Here is a 22,714-nt window from a genome sequence, read left to right as displayed (position 1 = left end):
AAAATACACCCTCTCCCAAGATTAAACAGATTTGAACTAGATCCTCGCCCTTCTACACTCACTTGCTCACTTTAGCCAGGTAAGGGGTTATCCCCTACCTGCCCGTCCCGGATCACTTGGAGGTATGAGCAGCAACGCTATCTGTCAGTTTCCAAACAAAGAGAAGAAAGGAACGAAAACCGTGACACCTTCTGTAATCACAATTATCACAATTTTTTCGAATTTTGCAAAATTATTCGAAAAAGTTCTTCATAGCACACTCATGGGTTTTCTTGAAGAAAACCAGCTCATCCATCAACAACAGTATGCTTATCGCTCTAAAAGATCCACTGATCTTGCAATTGTTGACCTTTGCTCAAGGATCATTGATAGTCTTGAAAAGGATCACTATGCTATAGCACTGTTTCTTGACTTATCTAAAGCTTTTGATTGCATAAACCATAATATTCTACTTAACAAACTCAATAATCTTGGCTTGAGAGGGAAAATTAACCTTCTCCTTGAAGACTACCTTACCGATCGTCCGTTTGTCGTAAGAACAAATCAATCATACTCCGACATCTGTTATTTCTCCAGCGGAGTACCTCAAGGCTCACTTCTTGGACCTATCTTTTTGCTCTTTACATCAATGAATTTCTCTCTCTCTTCTTCCATCTTCTCACCTAGTAGGGTATGCCGATGATATTTCCATCCTGATCATACATAAAGACCCTAATCAGCTTCAACTCAAAATCTCTGCCTTGCTCTCTGTGATGCATAGTTGGCTTCAAAAGAATCAGCTTATTCTCAATCCAGAAAAATCAAAATACATGGTGTTTAGAACGAAAAACAAACCACTAAATATTGATTTAGACGTAACATACAAAGAAAAACAACTTGAAAGGGTGAATGAAACCAAGTTTCTCGGAATCTGGTTAGATGATAAGCTAAGTTGGGCAAAACAAATGATAACGCTACGAAAGAAAACATCGTCACTAGCGGGAATACTCGCCAGGGCCTGCTGTGTGTCTCCTTCCCTTCTCAGACTAGTATTCCTTTCTTTAATTCAGCCGCACCTCACCTGTGGAATCATCTCATGGAGTACCACCAGCCAAGAAAACCTTGCGAGAATCGACTCCATTCTCAATCGATGCGTTCGTTCAATTTTGGGCCTTCCCTGGAACGCATCGGTTAGTTCGAGATACAAGGAAGTATGACTCCTCAGCATCTACCAACTGCTACAGAAAGCCGAGGCGATCTTTGTTTATAATACATTGAAGACATCAGAGTTTCCCTCTCTCTTCAGATCCTTTTTCATAGCCACAGAAGAAGAAGAAATATCGTACAATCTAAGAAATGAAGCCGACCTGAAGGTTCCGCTTTTCAGAAAAGCCATAGGTCAGAAAAGTATAAATTACAGAGGTGCTAAAACCTGGAACGAACTTCCTGCAAAAATCAAAAATGTCACTTCACTAAATCAATTCAAGAAACTTGAATCAAAAACTTGAATCAATTCAAAAAGCCGAGGCGATCTTTGTTTATAATACATTGAAGACATCAGAGTTTCCCTCTCTCTTCAGATCCTTTTTCATAGCCACAGAAGAAGAAGAAATATCGTACAATCTAAGAAATGAAGCCGACCTGAAGGTTCCGCTTTTCAGAAAAGCCATAGGTCAGAAAAGTATAAATTACAGAGGTGCTAAAACCTGGAACGAACTTCCTGCAAAAATCAAAAATGTCACTTCACTAAATCAATTCAAGAAACTTGAATCAAAAACTTGAATCAATTCAAAAAGCCGAGGCGATCTTTGTTTATAATACATTGAAGACATCAGAGTTTCCCTCTCTCTTCAGATCCTTTTTCATAGCCACAGAAGAAGAAGAAATATCGTACAATCTAAGAAATGAAGCCGACCTGAAGGTTCCGCTTTTCAGAAAAGCCATAGGTCAGAAAAGTATAAATTACAGAGGTGCTAAAACCTGGAACGAACTTCCTGCAAAAATCAAAAATGTCACTTCACTAAATCAATTCAAGAAACTACTAATTGAACACATCACCAGGGATGTCTGATTCAAATTTCCTTCCACTCAACGCCTGGATTTCAAAAACACCAATATGGAAATAATGTACAAATGTTAAAGGAAGCAGTTGGCAAATAGTTTGTAAATTTATGTGCAGACATCTCATCATTTTTCTTTTCTCTCCTCATTTAATTGTAAAAATGTTCACAATGATATTAAAATGTTCACAATGATGCTTTTCGAAGTATTCTGTAAAGAAATGTACAAAAAACTCCAATTTATTTATGTCTTTTCTGTTGAACATTACCTGTACAATTTCAGAACTGTATATTTTTCAATGGTATATTTGTATATTATTCGGTTTTTTAAGGGAACACCCCCTAAAAAGCCATTGGCTTGTGTGTTCTCCCTCCCTTTTTGCTGTTATCTCCCAAAAAAGTGTAACATAAAATAGGGATAAATAAATTATTATTATACTCTCTTCAAAGCTTTGCAAGAAACGATACACAATGTCCCCCAGCGACGCCACCGGGACTGACTTCAGTGGTGTCTGAAAACGTCCGCAGGGATTTGCAGTCATGCTGCCTGCAAGGCTTTCCATAGTCGAAATAGATAAAGCTTGCATATCCATAACGCTCCACTTCCGTTCCAATACATCCCACAGGTGTTTAACTGGATAGAGTTAAGGCGAATTTGCGATAACCACTCATGAACAATGCTGACCAGATGACATGGCGCATTATCGCCTTAGTAGATCCCGTTTCTGTCCGGGATAAATACAACGTGGCAGGGTGCATGCCTGTAGAACTCACCATTGAAACGTTGGTCGATACGCAGCAGGGATTCTAGTTCTAACCAGCCCCAAATTAAGCAATCACAGCCACCTGTCTGTGAGCTATACGCCATAGTCCATTAGGAATGGGGTGTTTACAATTCAGTGATCACTGAATATATAGCCCATTTATAATCGAACTATGCAGCGAAATTTGAAGAATCTGGAATTTGGTAGTCTGAAATTTGAAAAAAAGCCACTGCCTCCTATAAAATAATTGAAAAATTAACCGGAACGAATTATGAAGTCATGCATCCAGGCTGTCTCCTGTTCACCACTCAAGAGGCTGGAAGTGGTATCATGGTATAGGATATGTTCTGCTGTTACGGGCTGTATCGGGTCATGCCATCAGAAGATGACGTCGTGTGGCCTCCAGTGAATACCTTTCTCTCGTATCGGGCCAACTTCACTCTGCAATGCTTCATTTTTTTCCGGATTGGGTGGATTCTTTCAAGATGACAACGTAACTATCTACCGTATAAAAATTGTATCAGAATGGGCCGAGGAACATTCCCAGGATTTCCAACATCTAACCTGGCCGCCTAATTCTACAGATTTGGAATCCAATTGCGAACATCTGGGATATATTGGAAGTGACAGTTCTTTATCGACCACAATACAGCAGCTGACAAATATCCTGATGGAAGGATAGTCAAATCTGGAACTAGACTCCCTAAGATACCTAGTGAAACCCATGCCACGATGTGTACCGGCTGTAAATCATAAAAATGTCATTCCTACTAGATACTGAATAGAGATTTCTAATTTTTTGGCCGCTCAGAGTATGCCAGATTTTTTTAATAATGTTTGACTTCAGTAGAGAATTAAGTTCTTGTCTTCAAGTAAACAAGCTAAAGAATCACAAATTAAAAAATATAAATTCCTTTTCTGATTAATCAAAAAACAATTAGAAAAAATAGCGTTTGCGGACAATGTGATCATCCCGAACCCAGAACCAGATAGTCACACACACAGCTACAATCCACCTTGACTTCTATAGACTGTACCACTTGGTGGAATCTCTCACAGTGCTTTTCGCTGACATCGCCTATATTTGACCTGAAAAATATCGAAAGTGAAAAAATACGCATAAGTGATATACTCAGTGATCACTGAATTATGACCACCACCTCTTCGTTAATGGCCTGTGCCGCACAGCTCGCAGTATAAAAAACAGAACAGCTTCGTACGCTAGAGCAGTGGTAATTTGCATCTGGACATGCAAGTCATAATGATAAAGTAGCAGTTATGGGACATAATAAAGTCACGAAGTTTTGAAAGGGCATGATGGGTCAGGTTCTTCCTTATTGGAAACTGCACCACATATTGGTAGCTCACGGCCCACTGTGGTCAACATGTAGAAAGAATGGTGTCCAACGGGTCAGACCACCTGCAATCGGCAGAACTGTAAAGGATTATGCAAAGTGGATATTCGTGGTAAGCGAAGAGTGCAGCGCGTTGCGCTTCCCACTGGTGAGGTATACACGCAGCTCTCAGGAAACCATGTGTGTCCTGCCATGTTGAATTTTCCCGGACAGAAACGGGACCTTCGAAGACGGTAATACACCGTGCCATAGGGCCTGCACTATGTACAAGTGGTTCGAGGAACACAGTGAAGATAACACCCATTTTGATTGACCTCCAAATTCGTCTGACCTAAAACCAACTGAAAACCTGTGGGATGCTTTGGAAAGGGAAGTGAGGTGTATGGACACGCAACCGTCATCTATTCCGACATTGTCGAAAAAGACTTGCAGGCAGCATTGGTTGCAGATCCCTACGGACGTCTTCAGACATCTAATGGAGTCAATTCCTAAGTGAATAAACGGCCGTTATCCGTGCGAACGGTGGCCCAACACGGTAGTAGGTAGGTAATCATAATTCAGTGATCACTCAGTATAAATAAATACATTTTCTGTTTATACTTCCGAACGACCAAAGGTCAGAGGAGTTCACAGAATAAAGAGAATCCAAGAAACATTACAGTATTTAATGGTCACTTGGCTTGAACCACTGCCATCAGTCAAGCGCCTGCACGTCTGTACCCTACCACTTGATCACTCAGCAATGCCTTCAAACCTTTAAAGCATCGGGGCTTCTGGGCCTTCCCAATGATTAAGAGAGAAAGCTTCTCTGTGATAAACATGATTGCCGATTGGAGAATGGTAATCCGCTCTTTTGTCCTTTAAATGTAAGCATTTCATTCCTTTAAATGTAAGAATTTCATCCGGTAGCAACTTAAATAAAGTCCAATTTCGTTAGCATTGAAGATGTCGTACCGTTCGTATGCCAACAAAACATTTCTTAAATGATTCTCCTTCCATTTTATTGTAGTTCTTCAGCGTCGACGACTGCGCTTTCGCCGCATACTATTTTTTGAAGGCATTCGTAATTTCTGGACACATCCATCGGAAGACTTGCGCAAACGATCGAGCCTTAGTTTTTAAAAGATTTCCGTCCACCGAAAAGTTTTTTGTACACATCATCATTATAGCAACTCCAAGATCTGGATACTGAGCCTTTCGTGCTCTGATCCTACTCTGTGCAGCAGATTTCGCTTAAACCTTTAATCTCTTTTTCATCTTTCGCAATGGTGAACTGCCATTCTAGGAATACCGAACTGTTTAGCGATGTCGGTCTTACGAACGAACGCCATTATCTACAGCATGTAAGATCTTAATTCTGACCGCTAATTTATGAAAGGCTCGTTATTAGCTTTAATAAATTATCGTTGTTTCATTTTGAAATGCGAATATTGTAATAAGCAAAATAGAGCGGTGGAAATTTTTGGGCCGTTATAGATTCGTTCGTCTTTCAAGTTCGTATAATGACGTAAAATACCATTGGGTTTATGGGAAATTGGCCAGGAACAACCACACAGGTAATTATCACATGCTGGAACGTTAAAAAGAGGGTCGCTATAAAGAGCTTCGAACGTATATACACATGCGCATGCATATTTCATTCTAAATACCTGTGAAAAATTTCTTTTTATGATTTTATTTAATTTTAACCTATGCTTTCCATTCATTCCTTCACACAGCTGACCTGTTCCTGAACTGTGGTTCTTAATGTTTATCTTATCGCTTCTGTGTTCTATTTGCTCACTCCCACTGGCATCCTGTTCACCTTCAAAATTAATTGCATCCTGTACCCTACATAATTAATATATTATCGCAAGTAATCCGTATTTTATTAATTGCCCCTAAGATGTACTAAATAAGATCAAAATTGTTTGAGGACTGACTCTATATTGAAACTGCGGCGGCTGAGAGTGGGAACCTGTTTCAACATGTTCGGTAACTCATATAGACAATAATGCACAAATCACCAATTGATCTGCAGTTAATCTGAATTAGCAGGCATCGAAGAGATGTTTTAGGTTTCGTCTTAAAATAGGTGATTTTTACTGGGCAGAGAATTTGCATCAAATTCGCTGAAAAATAATTTGAAATTTTATTTCAAATTATGGAAAGCTGTAAAAGAAACCCAGGAAATGTTAAAAACAGTTTTTGGCGAAGATGCTTTTGAAGGCTTTTCAATGGTTCCTACAGTTTAAAAGAAAGCCGCTTGTCGAAGATAATCCTGGCTTTGTCCGCCCTTCAAGTTCAGAAACCAGGGATTCAATCGCCCTCTTCGTGATCTGATCACGAATTACCGACATTTAATTCTGTGTACGAGCAGTAACACTCCAATCTAGCCCAGTTTGTATCCATATAGTATATCCAGGGTATTTAATCTTATACATTTTTTTTTTTTTTTGATCATTTTCATTGGTCATCATTCTGCGCCTTTAAATCGTGCCCTTTCACCTAACCACCTAACCTTGTTCAAATCGCTTTTATAAAATTTTCACGTTCTTACATGAATTACTTCTCTTCACTCTATATTAGGCTTACCAGAAGTATTTGGGTCCTCGGAAATGGCTACCCGTCCCCAGAATGTCCCGATTTTTAGAACCTGTCCCTGGAAAGATGACCCACAAGAACTGCAAATCATCACGAACTCTCTTTCCGGTCAATATTCTGCATCATGAGATCTTTCCAAATGTTCATCAATAACATATTCGCTTTACAGCCAGTTGGATTTTAACTGTTTTGTTAATGTAAATCTCTTAATGCTCACAGTAGCATAAACGTTGCCTTTGCACGAGTTGTCCTGTTATTGAACTACTTTCATTCACATTTGTTTGAAAGTAGTGGTACTAGTTATGAAATCTATGCATTATTTTATTGGATATGAAAACTTGTGTTTTAGGTATATTGGATACCTACATAATATATCTTTCTAGCTTGCCGTGTGTGTCAGGGTTTCCATTATCGGAATAAAGTGACATTTATTAAGTGGTTGTTAACGTGTTTGGAACGGACGAAGCTCATTTTTTCGCAAAGTGGGAGGAGGTGAACATCAACAGCTGCCATATTTGGGCAATAGCATTTAAGCATCGAATCTACAATTCAGAAACCAAACGTAAAGTAATGATGTGGTGTCGTTTATCGTAGCGCTTCCCAACCGATCTCCTCCCGCCCATTGGGTTGCCGCGACCCTTTTCAAGTGTGCCGCGAGATTAGGAAAATCGCCATTGAGTTCATGGCAATCGTTATTTAGGTGTACCGTGAACGTGTCTTTTAATTCAAGCGTGACTTGAGTCACAAAAGATTGGGAACCACTGGTTTACCGTATCGTTTGTCACTGCGCCATTTTTCTTTGAGGAACATTCGTCACTGGTTTGGAAACCAGACATTCAAAAACCCAATAGAAATTATTATTATTTTGCGCTAATTTTTTATAAGACCAATTCACATTCTTTGGCTTGCAAGTTAAAACCGAATTATTATAGGATAAAATTTGTTAAAGTTACATGTTTCTTATTACTGTTATCTTTCACTAAAATAAATTTGCCGGAGGTAATAAGATTCTAGATACGATACTGATGAGACCTTGTAAAGTTTATACCCCCAGCATGAATGCATTTGCTACGGAGTGTAGTTGAACTGACCCTCTTGCTGCCAATAGTATTATTATGTTGCGTCTTATGCCAAAAGAGACGTGACAGAGTTAATTGCTTGGTATTACTTAAAGCATGCTCTTTAAGTAATAATAATATAGCTCATCAATGAGTCTTTAGCTTTTGCATAGCCTACTCAAATATGTAACTATAATAGATTTCCATTTTAACTTCAGAAATTGTAGTGATCCACTAAAACAGTTTGCGTCGTCTGCAGCGGTACTGTGAATTCATGACTTGTTTGGAAATGACTGAACTCCCGTTTGCATAGTTCTTATAAAGACCTTTTCAGATGGAGTTATAGTAAACAGATCTGAGGTAGAGTTACAAGCTATTTCCTATTAGGTGTTCGGGTTGCTCATTCGCCAAAACATAATATTCTTTAAATAAGTTAAATGGTACACATTTGTGATTCCATGCACATATAACCAGAGAAATCTTACAAAAACGCTAACTATACATGTGACCAAGCACAGAAATACAAAGTTCAGCTACAAAATGACCAAATGACCATTGGAAACAAAATATGAGAATATAAAAATAATCGTAATTAAAACACACAAGACTGTGTTAACATAGCATAAAATGACATCAACATAATTGGACCGGCACTTGCAACCTTTCCTTTACATACAGTAAGATAGCCCAAGATGTCATCTCGATATTTTTTGTCAATACACCATAGGTTAATGTCTATGTTGAGCGAGTTGAGAGTATCCAAAGTCACATTTGGGAAGTGTCTCTTGAAACTTTGTAACCTCTGGAGCCTCGAACACAGAGAGGGTGTACTGCTAAGGTGTCTTCCTGGAAAACGGCAACCAATCGTGTTTCAGATGTTCAAGTAATGATGCTTCGATGAACACAGCTGGAGGAATGCCTTTATTTTCCTCACATGGACTCTGTGGACTGTGGGCGTGTATGGCAGGTTGGAGCATAGTGCAGATTTGGATGTCGTGTAGTTCTGGTGAGACCACAAGTTAGCCCATTTCAGCACCCAGAATTCTAGACCCCCATAGTTTCTTGAGGCTGGTGGGAGGTGCGGCAGACCAAATTTGTACAGCATAGAAGAGCAGGTTAGAGAAGTAAGTTTCGAGGTATTTCCTGATTATTTGTTTGTTGTGAGTTCTGCACAGATCTATTTTCATTGCCCAGAAGGCTTGCAAGGCTTTGGAGCAAATAAACAACAAATAACAAATCCATATAAACAACAAATCCAAGCTGAGCTTGGATTTGTTGTTTATATGTGAGGTTTGCATCAAGGATTACTCCTAGGAATTTTACACTTCCAGCGGGAGCCAGAACCTTTTCTGCTAATTCCGGAAGTAAGGTATCAGCAGACGTATCCGTCTTGGAGAAAAATTAGATAGTTTGACTCCTCTGGATTAACTGACAGGCCAAAAAATTTGGCATACTGACAGAATGTAATAAGGTACAGTAGTTTTTACAGTTTCTGAGGCGGCTTGTCTTGTTTGGGGTCACCAACCTGGTGTTGGCATCGCAAGTAACACACAATATCATCAGCATATGATAAGAACGCTGGAACTTGATCCATAAGTGGCACGAATATTGCAGCGAATAGCAAGGCAGAGTGGGAATCACCTTGTGGGATGGTTACATATGCGCTTTTACAGACTGTACTCTTATTACAAGTAAAGTGGAGCATTCTCCTAGATAGCAGACTTTTGAGGAGTGAGGGTATATTGCCGGATATCCCGTAGAATCTATTAAGTAAGGCAAGAAGGGTGTGATTTGTACTGAGTCGAATGCAGATTTCATATCCAGAAATATGACGTGAAGATCTTCATTGTCATTCCAAGCATGAATTATTTTCTGCGATAAAGACTGTAAACAGGTAATAGTAGATCTGTTTGGTATGGCATAATGGGTATGCTCGAGCCTATGCGCAAAGATTGCGAGTGCAACATCGTTATAAATGCACTTCTCGAGGCATTTCAGGACGGAGAGGCGATTGATATTGGCCTGAAGTCCGCAGGAGTTTTCGCATGAGGCTTTTTTGGAATTTCCATCACTCTATACGTCAATCAGCTTGCAGACACCTGTGCCTGTTTGAGTACTTTGTTGTTGAGCTCTCTGCTGATGAAATAAGAAGCAATTTTAAGACTAAAAAGCGGTATTGCATCAGTATCTATGGTGGACTTGTCAGGTAGTGAGTTTATTATTTTTATTACCTGTTCTTGGAAATTTCGATTTTACTGGTAGTTGAAGAAATGTTGAGCGCTTCATTTCATGGATGTACTTCAGACACGCTGTGATTTCTCTTAAAACGCAGCACATACTCACACCATTCCTGGACATCAAAAGATATGTGGGTACAAGTTGGACATGTGGACGACACACGTTTACCTCTGGACAGCCGGCCGTTCATGAAATTGTCAATAGTAGCTGATTGTTTGCTATTCTGAAATCCATCCTTGCTTTGGAAAATTTGGCATATGAATCTTCTGAAGGCGACTTCTTGTAGAAGGCATGGGCTGCCTGTTTTTCCTTGAAGGCCTTAGTCAGTAGGTCATTCCACCACGGCTTCGAGTGGGGACTAATGATGCACGTTTTGGACCTAGCGGACCTTGCAATGAATTCCATCCATCTCAAGAGCCAGTAGGTAGACTGATGGATGTTAAACTCAGCTAGTGTGTTCCAAGGGCAAAGTTGGAAAAGGGTAGTAACTTTTCCAATGTTGATGTATTTCGGATTGTACACTCTCCTGACGGTGTTTGTAGCTTGTACTGAGGGACGTTCCTCCTTCGGTGCCTGCAGTGATATTATAGCAGCGATCGGATCGTGATCGGACGGGAGGAAGTTATCGGCTATGGTCCGGGTTTCTTTTACGGAACAGTTTGAGAAAATGCGCTGTAGGGTGGCATCACCATGTGAGGGAGGCACATCAATAAGACTAATGCCCATTTCAGACATGTTCAATGACAGTGTATCTAGGATTCTTTGTGGCTGGCAGTGGAAGGTTAAAGTCAACGAGGATGATGAGCTTTTGACAATGATTAATTGTGGATGACAGCCCTGCTGTCAGAACTAGGACACAATCCTCAGAAACCAGTTGAGGGAAATAAGCGCACATACAGAGATCGACAAACCCGCAATTCGGTAGATTCTCAGAACTGCTTCTACATCTCCTCCCGGATAAGTGCATGTCTTGATTAGAGGGAGTGAGTTTTGACAGATTGCTAGACAGCCACCTCGTCTCCCTATTCTGTTTGCAGCCAGCGTGTGATAATCAAGATTCGAGGTGAAAATAGCAATTTCCATCTCATCTCTGAGCCAGGTTTCGATCAGAATTACAAAATTGTACTCATCGCAGGAAAGTAAATCGAGTAGACAACCTAGTTTGTTTTTTTACACTCCTGATGTTCTGTAGGAAGAATCGGATATTTACCTCTATAGAGGGTTGTACCAGGATTAGATTTCTCTCTGAACAGTATCTGCTGGTCTTATAGTGATCCGAAGTCTCGTCTGGGCGGTGTTGCGTTCGATGGGCCCTGTTGTTGGATATTCTTGTTGGAATCAGACCGGTCTGGTGTTCGATCGTCATCACCCTGCTTGAACAGAAGCTCCTACAGACATAGTACAGTACTGTTTTTGTTTTGTGTTGAGCGACCAAGGATATGAGACTTTAGTATATATTATATCTATAAATTGAGTGTATTCTATGCTCTGTTCGCGTCAAATTTCCTGTTTGTTTTCTGAATGAAAAGTTAAGATTTTAGGAGAAGAAAAGAACCGTGTAACCCTAGTCCAATACCGACTATCTCGGCCATGGTATGTAAAACAGCCAATAAATATACCTGGCGCTCTGTGTAAATTCGAATTAGGGTTTTTCCCACACGTTGTTGTGGTAGGATAGTGATCAGAACGATAGTGCTACTTAGAAGGGTTACGCATAGTGGGAAATTGTAGTTTCATTCAATTAAGCGATTTGAATAAATTATTATATACCGTTTTGTAAGCGTTCGTCCGAGTACATCCCCCCCTGGGAAAACATTTAATCCCTTTAAAGATAAACAATTCGAAAGAAAGATGGAACATACTGCCGGTATATGTTTAAATTCGTTTAGTTCTCTGCATATTGCAGATTTAGTTCGTATATAGATACAAAAAAAAAGATGCCGATCACTAACCATTATTCATTTATTTCATATATCCTGATTTCTTTCCATTTTGGCTTTTATATCTACAGTTAACATTAATGAAAGTTAATTTATATTAACTTTCATTAATGTTAACTATAGATATATAACGTTGTATTTCATTAATGGAACAAAACTACATTGCCAAGAAAGCAAAGCTTATATTTTATAAGTTTTTAAATTTATTCGAGCCGCCCACTTTCACAACACTAAGTCGAAGTTTATTCCAACAATCAACTACTCCTTGTCTGAATACAAACTTTTGCGCATTTATTCTACAATCATCCATTTTGAATTTAAATTTATATCCATTTGTATTTGTATCCAATTGTTTTGTATTTATTTCCTCATATTAGAAAGAATAAAGATGCCATCAAAATTTAATTAGCCACCACGCAGACGTCTAGTTTCAAGAAATTGCAATTTACAGAACTTTAATCTTTCTTGGTAAGAATATCCTTTCCTGCCCTCAACTGATTGTGTTGTTTTTTATTACACCTTTTCCAACAGCTTTATATTCTTTCTAAAATTAGGTTTCCACACACATATACCACAGCAAAGGTCTCCTCTTCACGGTCTAAGGGCGTGTAGCCCGCTAATACAGAAACTACCAGTTAAACTTGATACAAATAAATAAATAATTGTTAGACATGTCAAATGGCTTAGGAAGGAGGATTCTGTAACCTTACGAGCCGTTTATTACGCTACTGCCCTTTAAATAAATCAATAAGAGGAGACGAGAAAAGGACCAAACAAAATCCCTTCATAACAGGTGTGATAGCAGGTTGTCAGGTCAACTGCTCGAAACATTGATGCCCATGGAAGATAGAAGGTAACGTGACTATTCGTCTCAAGCCAGGTAGATCATATTAATAACCGCCCAGAACACGTTGACAACTGAAACGAGTGTTAAAAGGAAATCGAAAACGCGCCTTAAATAAGCTAAGTGGAAAAATACCTGAAACAACAGGGATAAGTGTAGGAAACAATAACCATCAGGAAGAAGAAGACGAAGGAAAAAAAAAAAAAAAAAAACGTAAGCCGAAGCTGCCTCCCAAGCAATGCACGTCAACGCTTAACGTGGTGTAGAGGGCGGAAACATAGGACATTACAGCGGTGATAGAACGTGATGCGGACTTCTGAATCACGCTATAGTCCAGATCACATGGTTAGGTTAAGTTTTCGATATTTTTGGCGCATTAGCAACAAAGGCAATTATGCGCCAAGACGTTATAGCATGTTAAAAATAAATTCTGGTAACCTTTAAAAGAGCTGCAGGGGTCCTCACAGTCAAATAGCTATATAAGAGTAAAATGCGATATATGCATAAAAGAAAAATATACGGTATTTTATATACGTGTATAAAAGTCAATACGTAATATCTGACTGAGTGTATAAGGCCCACTCAGAGGTTAAAATGTATATCGTTAAAAGCTGTACAATTAAAACATGTTTAATAGATAAAACGGGGTCAGAGGACCTGCACATAGGAGTTTCACCAGCTCCCAGCAAAAAAAAGGAATGTGTCAAATGACTGTGTTCTGTGGGGAACCGAGCAAGAACAACTTCCTCTTTACAATTCCTGCGCAGACTAGACTGCCATGGTTTAATTACAGGCTTTATGTGATCCTAATTTATTTGAAGTCTGTCCATTCCATAAATTCTGCCACTGCGAGTGAATCTTGTTGCGTATTATTTGCCTGTATAGGGGACTGACAGGCCATGATGATTACTAGGAATTTCTGATTTCGCTGCGGTATCAGCCAAATCATTTACCCTAATTCCAATGTGGCTAGGAATCCAGCAAAAGCAGATATCAAAACTATGTTCAGGAGGGAATTAAGTCTTCTGCTGAACCCAAGACAGAACTGGAAGAGAATTGTATCTCAACGTTAATAAAGACTGAATTGGAATATAAAATAAACCGTTGGTATCGAGAGGTCCTGAGGTCCAAGGCCAATCTATGGCATGCGGCTCTGCAGTGTATATGATGCATTCAGGGAAATCTGCTGGGATGTAGTAATGTCTGGAAAGATAGCAGCAGATGCAACATATGATTCCGACTTCGAGCCGTCTGTGTATACTGGTGAAAAGTCAGACGTCCTACGAATGTCTTCAGATATCTAGTGGAGTCAATGCCTAGGCGAATTGCGGCTGTTATCCGTGGGGTATTCCCAGACTCTTCATTTGAAACGTATAAAATCATTCATTTTTCAAAACGTTCAGTACTAGTTCACAGTATAGTATTTAAAAGTACAATAGTATGCATTTTGTTTTTAAGGCCATTGGATTGCTGAAATCATAACACACTATTTATACATCACATTAAAAGAAATAAAAAATATTGAACAATTGCAATATCCATACCGAAGGTAGCATTCGAATCTGACCTTTATTTCTTTGGTAAGTAATGAACCAACGGCAGTACGGGTTAACATTTTGGCTTAATGATGGAGATTATCGGTGAGTGGAGATTGTAGGGATCAGAACTGATGCATTATCTAATAAAAATAAACGAATTATCCTTGAATACTTAGGCTTTATGCATAACCTCCAAAAATCAGAATTTTCAAACACCTGGAATGTGCTATGTCCGGGAGTATTTATGAGGTTCTTCTGTATTTCTTTTACAAGAAATGGGATCTTCCAAGGGATAATGCACGTAGTTTTATAGCTAACAGCTTTGCTGTTAGCTATAATACTGCGTACTCGTTTTTATCTTGTAATATTATTCACCATTGACTAGTACTCCAGTATATAATTAATAAAAAAATATATATCTCAGAAAACATTAAGGAAATGACTTTACGTTATTTTCGGTGTCAGCAGCCCCAGTGCCCTCAGTATACTAGTGTCTCTCTCTCTCTCTCTCTCTCTCTCTCTCTCTCCTTGCTGATGGCAATGGTTTGTTTCGTTAATAATTATTGCAAGTAGAAAGATACACATTCCTCCCATTAAGAACTTTCGCTTTAAAATTGCTGCTTATAATCTTACAGAATAATGCAAAGATAAAGATATTAGTCAGGACCAAACCTGAGGGACTTTGTTAGGTCTTTTAAGGTGAGAAGAGAAAACTTTATTACTAGTAAAATTACAATCTTATAAAACTGCTGTCGCTCACTTTGACCTTATAGTGTTACAGCTCGCTTCATGAACAATTACACACACAAGAACACGTGCACCTTTTTCTTATTCTCACTTTCTCTACGCTTGTTTTATTTTTCTCACGACTCTTGCTCTTTTGAATAGATCCTTACTGTACTAACAGGTTACAAATGTCAGCAAATTAAGATAAGTAAAAAAAATTACTACAAATGCGAAGCATTGAAGAAATAAGACTTTTCTGTTTTTTTATCAAAGAGAGTTAATTTTTGCAACATTGCACCAAGGTATCAAAAGCGATAAAAAAAAAAAAAAAAAAAGCTACGAAGCCTGATTCTTGAACAAAACAGAAGCGTAAATACGTCCTTCCGATATCTTCCACAAATGTAGTGAAGCGGGGGGTGGAGAATGCTACCACCAAGGGCCCCCAATAACATCATTCAGCCATTAACGTTGACTTCTCAGATGCTACGGTAATTATAGGTTAGAACCTTTGAAATATTATCCATAATCATCCTTTGCGCTTGAGGGTTTGTCGCGTTACTGCACTTATATCACGCAGCAAGACTACTGTCCCTTTCTAATGTATTTCCTTATTTATTAGTATTTATTTATTTATTTATTTATTATTATTATTATTTTATTTATTTATTTTTTTTGTATTACGCATTCCTACCTAATTATGGTTAATTAAGAACAGGATCTATAAGTGCTAATGATCGGGGTTGAAAACAGTCGGTAATTTTCCGGAAGGCAAAAATAAATAAATGAAATGGTGCTAAGATAACTACTACGTATACTTAATAATCGTTCAAAATCTTCACGTAGGAAGTTCAGATTGTATAAATTTATTGTCAAAAACCAATATGAATACCTGGATGTGTTTATATAAGTCTACGGATCAATTCGTTTTACAATTAACACATTGTAACGCACTACATGGATATTCACTTCCTCTAGAAAAATGAATATCCACGCAGATGCAGCTTGATATACTGTTACTAATAAAATTTCCTCTTCAATGTGCTTGACCAGAGCAGTTTAAAACTTCACTGTTATGGCTAAACCGAAAAGCACTCAGATACAAAGAGTGATGCATTTTATTTTATTTTTATTTTCAGTTACCAACCGTAGGCTGGTAACAGTGAAAACATTTAAAATTGCACAAAACATTTTAAAATGTTTTGTGTAATCTCAAAGATTAATTTATTTTCTATTCGGAGAAAAAATAAAATTAAAACTGTATACGAAGAGCTTTTATTTTTCGTAATTAATTTTACATGATTTTTTTTAATTGTTATATTATTTTATTACTGTCAAGCAGAGGTATGTACACACCACAACAAAATCTTCATCAGTCTATATAAATAATAATTTATATCATCTTACAATATTCTTTAAAAATATTAAAATTAGTGAAGGTAATTAAATAATAATATATTTCACTCTATATAGATGGCTTATTTAGACACCTTTCGTAGAAGAATTAATTAGTATCAGCATCAGCAATAGAGTGCAAGGAAGCCACAGGCTTTTTCTGCACCGACCAAAAAAGAAAAAGTAGATAAAATAAAAATTATACGCTTTCCTCCTCACATTGATAACTATCGAGTTGCCCTTTGAATGTCCCCCTCAACTAACTGCGGAAGCAACTTGTCCCAGTAATCAAGAGCTCGCTGGCTAAAAGAAAACTTCGTACGATCTGGCCCAAATCTCTTCCCCTGTAATTTGAATTTATGGTCCCTGATTCTTATAAACCTCAGTCAGATCCCCTCTAAGATGCCTGGTTGGAAAATCTTTTCCTGGGGTCGCCCTTTTATAAATCTCACCTTGCAATTTGCGAACATACTCACATAAAACTATATATATATATAGTTATAACTATACAGTGATATAGTTTAATATTAGCATAGCAAAACCTAGGTTTTGCTATGATAATATTAAAATAAAGAACAGCATGACAAAGTAAACAAATTTTAAACCTGTTTTTTTTTTTTTTTAAGTTAAAACGGATCATAAAGTGGGCTTCTGCTATATTATAATTTTTTACGAGTCCGCCGAATGGATAAAAGTATAGGCTAATGCTTAGTATTGTGTAAGCTTTTCTAATATGTGCAGTGCATTTATGTGATTTTTAAAATGAAATTATTTATATTTTTACTAACAAATTAGATGTTATACATTTTATTGTTAACTAGTTTTGAAAAAAAAAAAATTAAAATAAAAACGATAACTTTTCTTTCTTTCCCCTTTTTTTTTTTCCTTGATTTATCTTCAGCAGTTATCGCAGGCACTTTAAAAAAAAAAAAGCTACTTAGTTATAGCGCTGGTCAAGCATGCTAGCTAAATCTTTTACTCAGCAGAACCTGCGGAGGTCTACTACTTAATTCCTTCCTTTATTAGGGATAACGCAGTTTCCAAAATTTCTTAGAATAAAAGAAATAAACTCATATTCCTTCACACTTTAAGTAAAACACAGAATTTTATATATAAATATGCTGCCATGAATTAAGCTTCAATAAATTTATTTTTCATTTATTGAAATTAATAACCACAGAAGCTGCCCCCGGTCTATCAGCGCCCTGTGCGAAATTTTTTAGTGCGCCCTCTCCGACTTGAAATTTACAGCAAATCAGTGAATTTTCGGAGAATTTTGTGTCCCCTAAATTTTGCCGCTCTGTTCTGGGGAATCGCTCGATCAGCCTTAATCCGGCCCTGAATAACAACTTAACCTACACAATAGTTATAAACAAGAGGAACACAGACACCCACTTATTTTTGGGGGGAAGTAAGACAAAATACAGAAACACCTAATAACACATTATTTTATTTGACTACACAATATACTGCCGCCTCATAGCCTTAGCGCTTAACACACACACACTACTTGCTTGGAGGGGTCTGAGTTCGATTGCAGTCGCTGAAGGAAGAATTTCTAAAATCCTTTTCAATGCTGTAGTTAGCCGATCTTAAAGGTTTCTTCTTATTAAAGAATAAATCGTCGACAAAGACTGTTAATGTGTCACCATCAAATGGCCAATTTAACGTTACGTGCAGTTGCAAAGGAATGTATAAATTAAATAAAAAAACCTACATTCTAAAAAAGTCAGTAATCAGAGAAACTGACAACATACGATAAGTATATCTAATAAATTTATTATACCATACAATATATCATTTGCCAGTTGTTTGTTTTTAATAAAATTTTATTATTACATTGGCAGTAATCATAATTACACATTTGTGATAAATAATGTTTAAGAAAATGTAATATTTGACTTTTTAAAGGCCTCCACCTTACACTTCTTGTAGCCTCCTCTGATATGCAGCTATGGCCCTGGTTTAACCCGTCAGTTACTTCGCAGGTTTCATGTTCAGCCGCAAGAACATGAAAATCGGCCCGTAAACACAAAATTCTATAGACAAATAAACGAAACGGATATGGGCGAAAAGCTGCAGTATCATTAAAATAATAATTTGAGTTTCTCTCCAACTTTTCAACCAATTAATGAAAAATAGTTAAATATCTTGTTTCAACATTAAAAAATATTACTCACTCAATGAAAGAATTAAAACAGAAAAACTTACGTGGTTTTATGATCGGTTCTGGTCTCGGAATTCCCACGCAGTATTCCCAGAAATCTGGACAACAGTCAGCCCCATTTGTCCTATTACAAAACATATCGCAATAGCACATTGTGCCCAATATTGGGACGGTACACGAGTCATCTCTTTTTGGACAGCATGCCACTGGTCTCCTTGTTTTACAATAATCACCTCGCAGATCCCAGTATTGGGCCGAAACTATAACTGAAAACGTGAACCAACATACTAAAGTCGTAAATATATGAAGGCTCATGTTGTTTGCTATATTAACAGAACTGCTCTATATTACATAAATAATGTTTACGATGTCACCTATGCTGAATCAAATCAATGCTTTTTTTCTTTAAAGTTTCAATATTATTTTACGCTGTTTATCATTTTGTTCTTCGTAAAAACCTCTACCTTTCGTGGCTGATTATCTAGTACCATTCACAAATATAAACAAAGAGAAAACCCAGACCCACACAATCTTCCCCACACAAATGTGTTTACTACCTGAGCATACTTTACCTGAAAGACTTCTGAAGCGTACGTTCAGAAAACGTCGTCTGCACAATAAAAGAAGCTAACGTAGCGCCACTAGCGGCAACACTGTGAAACCATGGTAATACATTTTTTTTTCCGGAAGTGCTTCCTCATTTATCAATAGCGCTTAATCATTTCACACTTCCGCCACGCACTAGCACACTTCCTACGCATGTGTTGAATGGAAGTTTATGTGACGAGGTCACACTTACCATTCTAAGACCCTTAAATGCTAAAATGTTATGTAAGATAGTAGGAAGTATTAAACAGAAATAGAGAAATCGTTTCTTTAAAATTGTGCTTACGTTACATAATGTACTATTTCTCCTTTGTACTTCTGATTCATGATTACATAAACGGTTCTTAGCTTTCCCAGAAGTATCCGATAACTTACATCAACTAAGCTTCATCGCATCAGCTTTGGCCTGTTTGTCAAATGACACTAAATGTGTTTAATGAACAATAATTTGAAATTCTTAGGATTTCCAAATTTTAAATATAACGATTTCTCTCTTAAAATATATAACAATAACAACAAGAACAAGGAAAAAAAAAAAATTGTTGCTTCACCGAAATTGTTTTTGTATGATGTTATACTCACGGTATTGGCTTCTTGGTTGGTTGTTGACAGTAGGGTTGTAGGCTCAACTGTAGGCTGAACTCTGTAAATTGCGTGTATTTTGTGGTCGATTTGCTGTTTCCTGAACGAAACTTGAATTTCCGGAATAAAAACCAGTGGAGACCGACTAACTCAGCCACGTTGTGAAAAATGTCCACAAAAATTCTTGGTGTCATTGAGGGGATTCGAACTCAAGTCTTTTCCGACCGGTGCGAGGAAGACGGTGATTATACCAACTTTGCTACCCATGATGGTAGTCACAGTGAAATGAAGATTGGCCCGCGAGGGATTTTACACATTTATGGCTATTTCATTCTGTTTGCACAGGTTCTACTGAAGTATATAAATACGATACAATGAAAGAGTTATTTACAAAATAGAGGAATATTTCTAGGCCTGCTTAGCTGGCTTTTCGGCTAAGTGAACACCAAGATGAAAAATATGTCAGGGTATCAAACAATGAAAAAATAAAATAAAAATAACTTCTAAAAGTTATAAAACGGAAGGGCGCCATAACAGCAGGAGAATCTGAAGCCATCGTTTCATTCGTTTCACTGCATAAACCAGTGATGGTACTGGATAGCAGCGTAGGCCTACATGCTTCGAAAAATTAAGTTTCTCGCTGTCTATAATTCTATTACAAAATAATGTTTTTTTTTTTTTTTTTTTTTTTTTATTATGTGAACCCCAAACACGAGAGGTATTAGAACCTATAGTACTTAGTACCGTGCTTGGGTTAAAGGGTTGAAAGAGAAGTATGGGGGGGAAGGGATGCCGGAAACTTTGCTCTAGAGACTAAACATGGGTTTCACCACTTCAAGCCTCCAATAAGCAAAGTGGTGGTATTGCACCGGTCGATGAGAGTCATCTACCAATAAGCAAAGTGGTGGTATTGCACCGGTCGATGAGAGTCATCTACCACCTGGGAAAAATAACCCGAAAAATAATAACTCTTTTCACAATAACTCCGCAAAACAATAGCCCAAGAGACAGATTTCTTCAATGATATACAGGAATTTAGCTAGCAAGGATAAGGATCTGATAATTCGTTGTATTAGACTACATCTTGAGTACTGTATACAGGTCTGGACGCCTCAGTTTTGGAAGAAAGTGGTTTGTTTTAACGGTTACACAGAAGCGTAACGAGATTAGTGAGGAAAACAAAAGGATACTGTTACCAGGAAAGGTTCCAGTTCTGAAAATTGCAATGTCTAGAGACTAGACACCTACAAGGCAAAGTAACAGGTGTTTAAGGCTTTGAATGGACTGAGTACGTTCAATGCTGAGGGAATTCTTCCTTTTACTCAGACTACACACATGAGGGGACATCAATTTAAATTGAGGAAGGATGGTTACAGGGTAGATGTGTGGAAATTTTCTTTCAGCCAAAAAGTATTAGTTTGTTGAAACAAACTTCCATCTGATGCTGTAGAAGTGGGTAGTTTAGAGGAAGAACTAGACAAACTATTATTAGAGAGGATGGACAGGCGATATGAGAAGAGTTTTTTCTTTTGTGTGTGATGCTGTATAAACTTGCTTCCTCACACCGTTTGTTATTACTAATACTAATATTAAAAGTAATAAATATAATCTTTATTGTGTACAAAATGATGTATACAATATATCCTTCACAGCAGGAATGCCACGGGCTTCACATTGGCTGATGGACAAAGGCCTTGAGGACGGGGCCCACATCGAAATTCGGGTTCATCCCCCAGGGCCAACAATATAATAAGTTTCAGTTAAATTATTCAGAAAATATTCATAAAGATATTATACATGATTTTTGACATTATATACAACATTATACAGACATCCTTTTTAAATTTATTATACTGCCATATTACTGTGCAATTTGCCTGGTTAAGTTTAGGTCATCAAGGATCTCTCTCTCCGGTATTTGCGATCCTTGGCAAATTGGTGGAGGTCGCCGTCGACTGCTTGGGTTGTAGTGAGCATCTGCCTGGGGAGAAAAAGGTCGCTAAGGGCTAATCTATGTTTGGCTATAAGTGTTGGAGCTGCTCTCAGTCCGGGTTGAGGAATTCTCCAGCTGCACAGTTCCCATATGTTTGTCTCTGAGATTATTCCAGTGGTCATTTTGGCAGTTAGGGTAAGGTGTCTTTCCATTATTAGGTTTGGCAGTCGGGAAAACTTCAGTGCGGTTGCCATCGCAGTTGTGCTTTGCTGGGGTGGACGATGATGTTTATGTATGATCCAACGAAGGAGCCAGTATTCAACGAAGGAGGTGTACACACGCTTGATATTCGTGGGGGCTGAAGATGCCCATATTTCTGAGGCGTACAACACGACGGAGTATATAGAAGTGTATACGTACCGCCGAGTCACATCCAGATCCTTAACCTGGAGTAGGTGCTGTTTGGTAATTCACCGCCTTTTGCAGAATTTTGTTATGAGCTTGTCAATGTGGGGCTTGCATGTCAGATTGCAATCGAAGACGACTCCCAAGTCCATATGTATATTTACCACTGGAAGGAGAATGCCATCTAGAGAAGCTTGGACTTCAGTGGGTTGGTGCTTCAAATAAAAGACAATTTGGGCTGATTTTGCAGGATTAATAAGTAAGTTCATTATATTAATATACACCTTAAAGGTCAGAATTTATGGATACCTAGTCCTGGGCAACGCGACGCTATCACTCCTCTTGCTAGTGGATGAACCCACCGCTTGGCAGGTATATAGGTACACTGTATCACTGCATTCACTTAGACGGTAATTCGATGTCAGTGTGGATAAATGTCGTGAGTTAACGGACTTTGAAACAGAGATGATAGTGGGTGCCCGACGAATGGGCAACTCTATCGCAAAGGTAGTACAGATTTTGCACTATCCCTGTTTGACAGTAT

The 22,714-nt window shown here is 38.0% G+C and overlaps 1 protein-coding gene across 2 annotated transcripts in view; it reads right to left on the bottom strand.

The window, feature by feature from the left end:
* LOC150081066 (putative peptidase C1-like protein F26E4.3) overlaps positions 1 to 19,243 on the bottom strand; it is a 130,170-nt gene extending 110,927 nt beyond the window's left edge. For both annotated transcript variants that reach the window (XM_090381871.1, XM_090381872.1), the window contains exon 1: positions 18,689 to 19,243. In XM_090381871.1, coding sequence (XP_090237997.1) covers positions 18,689 to 18,959 — 271 coding nt within the window. In that variant the 5' untranslated portion in view covers positions 18,960 to 19,243. The remainder of the gene's footprint in view (positions 1 to 18,688) is intronic.
* Between the last annotated feature and the right edge of the window lie 3,471 nt (positions 19,244 to 22,714).

This window comes from Mastigoproctus giganteus, chromosome 9, assembly GCF_048544385.1.
Source record: "Mastigoproctus giganteus isolate SK-2022 chromosome 9, ASM4854438v1, whole genome shotgun sequence".
Taxonomy (NCBI): domain Eukaryota; kingdom Metazoa; phylum Arthropoda; class Arachnida; order Uropygi; family Thelyphonidae; genus Mastigoproctus; species Mastigoproctus giganteus.
The sequence above is the reverse complement of the archived record's forward strand: the minus strand, read 5'-3'. Positions and strand labels throughout refer to the sequence as shown.